We start from the raw sequence: 6,492 nt of genomic DNA on the forward strand, positions 1-6,492 counted from the left end.
TTGCGGACAGCACGGACATATGGGGACAAAGTGGGGGTCCAGTTGGGTGGCTTTTTTCTTCTCCCTCTCCTGTACGAACAATGACCAGGCTGTCCGTCCGGACGTTTGCGGAGGATATGAGTGGTCTGGCTGTAGATGCTCACTTTAAATTTATAGTATCCCTTTCGATATTATGCAAGTTATGTAGATTAAAATAACAATGTGTGTGTTTTATTATGCAAGTGTACCTTCTATAAAAAAATCTGCTAATTACTTTAACCTTCTATCATTTATTTAGTTTGGGGTGCGCAATTTTGTATACGATGATTTATAATGCAGACAACAAGCATCTTCAAGTTACTCATCATTCTCTTGGCGTGTGGACAGATGAGGATACGATGACTATGTTGATTCCAAAGAATACCTCATACTCACTAGGATTGAGCAAATCCTCACCGGCTTCCATGACAATCGGACTTTTGTCGATATCAGTCTTTACAAGGGTGGGCCAAGCTAACAACTTGTTAAGCCAGTTCACCTTAACGAACATAACCACTGTTCCCAAAAGTTTTTTGTTGTTGAGAACTTCTGATATATTCATTATCTATCAAGGCGGTACAAAGAACAACATAAGCAATAAAAATCACATTCAGGTCTATAGACCACTCGAAGGAGGGGATGGTAGGAAACTCGGAGGCGAACAGTGGAGGAAGAACGATTCGAGAAGGAAGAAAGCTAGAGAAAGATGGAAGAATAACGATTGTTGAAGCTAATCCAATGGTCCAAATTGGACTTGACAAAAATAAAATATAAGGAGGCTTACCTATAGTCAGGCCCATACTAAATAGTTAACCTTTTAGCATGCCTGCGATCTTCCTTTGGTTTTGATTTGATGTACAATATTGGATTAGAACAACCTTCTTATATTTTCATGTTCTTTCAGTCTCCTGTTTGAGAAAGTAATTTGGTTGTTTGGGATATATAAGAATTGTATGAAATGAAATGGAGAAAAGTGCATACACACCAAAGACTTTATTGATCAAATTACAATAAAAAAAGTAGAGAATGGTACTATCCAACATGTGGCACCTTGATGACACCATCACCACCGGAGGGGATATTTCCTATCACCAAAAGCACATGGTTGCAACACATGCCATTGTCCGCCCTAGGACGAAGAGCATCAGAAATCAAGAACGTGATATTATTCACTTGGGGGTTCTCGCGCCTTATACAATTGTACGCCGTGTTTGAGTCTTTCCCAATGAGCTCTGGCCAACTTTGTTCTGTATGGTAAAGAAATGGAAATTATGGGTTATTTCTTGGATAATTGAAAGTTCAACTCCAACAAAAAATAAAAATGGGTCCAAACACAAAATAAAAAAAGTTCAATGGGGATATGATGCAAATTGTAAGAACAAAGAAGGGTGCTAGGTGCAATACTAACTTCCTTGGCAAGGCGGTGGTATACACTTGGCATATGTTGTAGGTTTATGAATGGTTGAAAGTAGAATGATCAGAAGGGGCAACAGGAGAAAGGTTGAAGCAAAGGAGATTTTCGCCATTTTACTAGAACTTAATCTTTCCTGTTTAGAATATTGTCTGGGGAGGGGGCTTTCTAGTTATAGATCGCCAAAGCAAGGACAATCAATTGCGAATGGGATATGTTTTCAATTAATGCTGCCATTGATTGTTTCTAGTTATAGAGCACTGCATTAATGGGATATATTTTTAATTAATGCGTCCATTGATTGTTTGTGTATTTACACTAATAACAAGCAATAAATCAATATGCACTGAATGTAGGCTATTGAATGAAGAAAGATATAAGATATATTCAATTGATGTTGTTATTAATTATTCATTGGTACACCGCATGGATTCACGTGTTCCACATAGTACATACTTTCGAGCCTTTCGTTCTTTTTTGACCGGTACTTGCTTTCGAGCTTTTCACTGCCCATGCTGCTTCACGGACCTTTTACGACCCATGATGTATTTCGGGCCAATTAAAGAATGTGATGTTTCCGGGCCATTTCAGGCCTTTTGTGTATTCCGATCCGTTTAAGACCCATAGTGCCGTTAATACTTTTTACGTCCCGTGGAATATTTGCACCCATTTACAGTCTGTCGTGTGTCTTGGCCATTTCTGTCCCGTGGTGTATTTTGGCCCATTTACTATCTATGTTATGTCCAGACCGTTTTTGGGCATTCGCACCTTTTGCTCCATTACCGGTGTGTTGCGTCTAGGGCATTTTTGTTGCCCACTCGTGCCTTTTGTTCCATTTAACAGCATGTGTTACATTCGCGCCATTTTTGGCCCATTACGGCTTTGAGTCCATTAACAGCCCGTGTTGCTTTTGGGCTATTTTTGATCCGTCACACCATTCGACCCGTTAACGGCCCGTGTTGCTTCTGATTTTGGTCCATTCATGACCCGTTATATATTCGGTCCATGGACCATTTCCACAATCGGCCAGTGTGCGGCCAATGGTGATTAGCCGTTATCAGCGAGCCCTGATTTTGGCCCTTTAGGGGCCCATGGTGTTTTAGGCCCATTCACAGTTGGTGCTTTGGGCCCTTTAGCGGATTGTGGAGCTTTTGGGTCATTTGCGGCAGCAAAGTGATAGCCAATAATTGGAAATTACGACCGACTAATTGATCCCTACTAACTAATTTGCCTCCAGCGAACCAACCTGTGGTTGAGATGGTTAGGTGGACAGTGGTATCCCCAACCCACCAGGGTTCAAATCCTGGTGCTCGCATTATTCCTGGATTTATATCAGGATTTCCGGCGATACGCTTTCAGTGGGAGGAGACGTTCCCGTCGACGATGAGGCGCCTACGGTGACTTCGTAAATCTCAAGATGATATGCCGGCTCAGTCTCTCGGAGGTGCTCATAGGGGTAGGGTGTGCGTGTGTGCGTTCATAGGGGTGAGTGTATGCGCATGTATATGAGCGCTTGTGTCTGTACTGATGCTAAAAAAAACTAATTTGCCTCCATGGAAAACCATCATTTTTCTTTCCGAAGAATGCAGATCAGGAACATCAAGTGGTGCGTTTGTGCCAAACGAAACACTGCCGGCCGGTCTTCCACTCACAATCAAAACCCATGCAAAAATATGTCAAAAAACTGTTTATTACAAGCCTTGAACAAATGATGGATCTCTAACATTACAAGCAAGCGTAATGGTTAAATCATGGATGTGATACATGAACAAGATGTATGGATGGATGTCTCTCGATCAGCTTCACGTTCACCAGGCTAGCGATAGCAGAAGCGCGGCCATGGCGGTCTGCACGACGATCCCCCAGTGCGCGTACTGCCGGGCGCTCCCGCTCTGCACCAACAACAAATTCAGAAACATTTGCCATCAGTTGTTGCAGCTCTGCTTCAAAAAACAAGAAGAATTTAGCTTGTGAGTGATGTGTTACCAGATCGTTGGCGGAGGGTGCGGGGCCGGACACGTCCTCGACGGTGGTGGGCTCGGGCGCGATGGGGGCCGGCGGGCTGAGCGGCTCCGGCGCGGGGGCGGGCGACTTCTTCTTCCCGCTCCTCTTTCTCTTGTGCTTGTTCTTGCTCTTGGACGGAGCCTCGGCCGGAGGCAGCACCGCGGGCGCCTCGGCCACGGGCGGGGGCGTCGCCACTGGGGGGAGCACCGCGGGTGCCTCGGCCGGGGCGGCCGCCGGGGGTGGCGTTGCTGGCGGGGGCGCCGAGACCGGGGGCGGTGTCACCGGAGGAGGCGCCTTCACCGGCGGTGGCGTCACGGGAGGAGGCGTCACGACGGGCGGTGGCGCGGACACGGGCGCGACCACCGGAGGCGGCTTGACCGGCGCGACAGCCGGGGGCGGCTTAGCGGGCGCAACAGGGGTGGCAGTGGGCGCGGGAGTGACTGGGGTGGTAGTGGGCGCGGGCGTGGCCGGCGCGGGAGGGGACTGGGCGGGCGCCGTGGGCACTGCCACCGGCGTGGGCGTGGCCGGCGCCGCTGCGGGCGACGACTGCGCCGCGGCCACCGCGAGGAGGGCCGCGAGCGCCAGGAGGCGGCCCCATGGCCGGAGCTGCGGCGCCATGCTGCTGTCGCTCAATGCGCAGCAGAGATAGTAGTGATGATGACTCCGCTATGCGATCTCTCTGCTGCAGAGTTGGTTGGGTCGTCGTAGCTGGCTGGGTGGCTGGCTGGCTTGGGAGTGAAGGGAGCCGGGTGGGTGGGTGCGAAGGCGACGCGATGGCGGGAAAGGGGACGCCGCAACGAACCTCTGTGCTCTGCTGTGCTACACATCGCACGCAGGACGCTGATCTGATTGCCTCCCAATCCTTTTTCTTCCTCGACTGACCAGACAAGAAATCAAATCTATAGTAATTTGAATTTCCCTCTCCCTGCTTGTTAGCATTGGAATGCTTTCTCCCTAATAATCATAATAATAATAAAGAAAAACAGTTTTCACACTTGCATGCGACTGCTACAGATTTTCAAAAATAATATTGCTAGAGCTCGAAACGAAATTACAGTGCAAACGATGGTTAGGGTCGACGGTTGTAGCCCCCTAAATGAATGGGATACATGGCTGCAATTGTGTGTCATGCGAAAATCGACCATAAAATATCGTCCATGCAGCTGTGCTCGCCACGAAATCGCCACAAATGTCTCAGGTGTCAACAATGTGGCAAAATAATAATAATATTAATAAAAAGGATTATTACGCTTTAGTAGCCTCTAAAGGGTCCTACAATTATGTACGCTAATCATTTTCTGATAATGAAATGTGTAATTAATCTCAGCACTGTAGCCAGACAAGTTCTAACCAACCAACAGCTTGGTTCAAATAAACGTTATTTTTTCATGAGAGATCGATCGATGTTACTTACGTGGGAAAATGAAATTAGCTAGCGGCCGATTGGTGATGTGATCGATCAATAGTATAGGACGTTTCCCGTGGCAAGATCTCCAGCCGATGGCATGGCCTGATGTGAGTCATCAGGATGGTGACAATATGCCAGAAGCCAGCTGTGTAGTGATCGCTCCTCCTTTTCCAGTTTCTGGTTACTTGCATTCCACGATTAGGGTGCATGCATATGCATGCTCTAGCTAAAATATTTGATCGAATATAATGGTGTTTTTCTACACGCATTTGGTTGGGTAAACGTGTGGCAGATAGCGTTGAGGGTCTTGCGTTTGGTGAAGGTAAAGGTGACATGCCACCCAACGCAGATCTCCCCCTCCCTCGCTTGATCTGCACGGAAACACAGTACCGCCAACAAACATTCGAGTAACAATTAATTTAGTATCACAGTACGTGCGAGTTAGTATACATACATTGTGTAATATCTTACGTTTGGTGAAATTACTCATCAAAAGAAAGTTAGTATATACTTTACACACGTGTGTCGTGGCTGGTTTACGAGAGGAATGGAATGCTGCGACGACCATCCAAAGTGCATGTGAAGTACGCGCTAAGCTAAGTAAGCCAATGGTGCATATGTTACACTACGTGCCAGTGATTAATTAGTGATGAAGTCTAACGACTGGTCATATATTAGTCGCGAGTAGCTCATACTAGGTCATAAAGCAGTACAATATTTTATTTTTCACACGGGAGCCCCGACATTGTGTCGGCCGAGTTCCTCACATTTTTCTACTCCGTGTTTACTTTTCCTTTTTGACAGCGAATCTGATATCAGATAACATTTCTTTCTTGTGACGTTTGAGGGGTTCCCATTTTTTTACAGCAGGCCTGTTGGGCTAATGAGGGTGCACGTATTACTGAAACGAGCGGCCCAGTTGCTATTACCCACCTGCAGGCCCAAGGTTCCTGAGAGCAACTAGTTAACGAGTGCACTTACATGAGCCTCGCAACGATTATTTGTGATGGGCTGAGAGCGCGTCACTTTGCGCGCTTTCAGCCGCTGACACGTGTCATGTTCTAAGCGCTCATTTTAGATTTTGTTTTTTCCGCATGCGTTTTCTGTTTTTAGGCGGGGTTTTTTTGGTTTTTTTTTAACATTTCGGTTTTCCATCGGTCTTCCTTAGTTTTTGGACCAAAAAGCTTACAAAATTTTTTTCACGAAAGAACGCGTTTTCTTTATTTTTTTTTCATCCATGAAAGGCATGTTTTTGCTTCTGCGACAGGCATGATCGTGCTCTCAAAACGGAAAAAAATACGTGTTTTCAACGATTATACGTGTTGGTGCCGGTTGGTGCCACCACCTGGGACTAAAGAGGGGCATTGGTCCCGGTTGAAGCCACCAACTGGGGCTAAAGAGGGGCATTGGTCCCGGTTGGTGCCACCAACCGGTACCAATGGACCTGTCTAATTACTTATTTATTTTCTGCAGCTGTTTTTTAGTTGATTCTTTCTGCAGCTGTTTTTTTAGTCCCACCTCGCCAAGCGAGAGGCACTCGCAGCTGTTTATAAGCCCTGAGTGCAGAGACGATGAAGAAGAGGCTCAATGCTCACCTGCACGTTGGTTCGCTTCAAGCCTTGAGAAATAGGGTAGACTGCACGAAGCTATG

General features: G+C 46.6%; 1 protein-coding gene and 1 long non-coding RNA gene across 2 annotated transcripts; both read right to left on the minus strand.

Moving 5' to 3' along the window:
* Positions 1-982: 982 nt before the first annotated feature.
* LOC119280400 lies at positions 983-1,554 on the minus strand. Its single transcript, XR_005138076.1, has 2 exons — positions 1,427-1,554; positions 983-1,265 (listed from the first exon to the last, which is right to left on the minus strand). It is a non-coding gene; the product is annotated as an uncharacterized LOC119280400 (long non-coding RNA).
* A 1,465-nt stretch (positions 1,555-3,019) lies between these two features.
* On the minus strand, positions 3,020-4,141 carry LOC119274257 (lysine-rich arabinogalactan protein 19-like). Its single transcript, XM_037554927.1, has 2 exons — positions 3,416-4,141; positions 3,020-3,321 (listed from the first exon to the last, which is right to left on the minus strand). The coding sequence occupies exons 1-2, from the start codon at positions 4,049-4,051 to the stop codon at positions 3,238-3,240; spliced, it is 720 nt and encodes a 239-aa protein (XP_037410824.1). The 5' UTR covers positions 4,052-4,141; the 3' UTR covers positions 3,020-3,237.
* Between the last annotated feature and the right edge of the window lie 2,351 nt (positions 4,142-6,492).

Source organism: Triticum dicoccoides, chromosome 3B (assembly GCF_002162155.2).
Source record: "Triticum dicoccoides isolate Atlit2015 ecotype Zavitan chromosome 3B, WEW_v2.0, whole genome shotgun sequence".
NCBI lineage: Eukaryota > Viridiplantae > Streptophyta > Magnoliopsida > Poales > Poaceae > Triticum > Triticum dicoccoides.

Coding starts and splice junctions, on each gene's coding strand:
- LOC119274257 (XM_037554927.1), bottom strand. CDS start 4,051: ATGGCGCCGCAGCTCCGGCCATGGGGCCGCCTCCTGGCGCTCGCGGCC. Junction 3,322..3,415: donor CACCCTCCGCCAACGATCTG/GTAACACATCAC, acceptor TTGTTGGTGCAG/AGCGGGAGCGCCCGGCAGTA.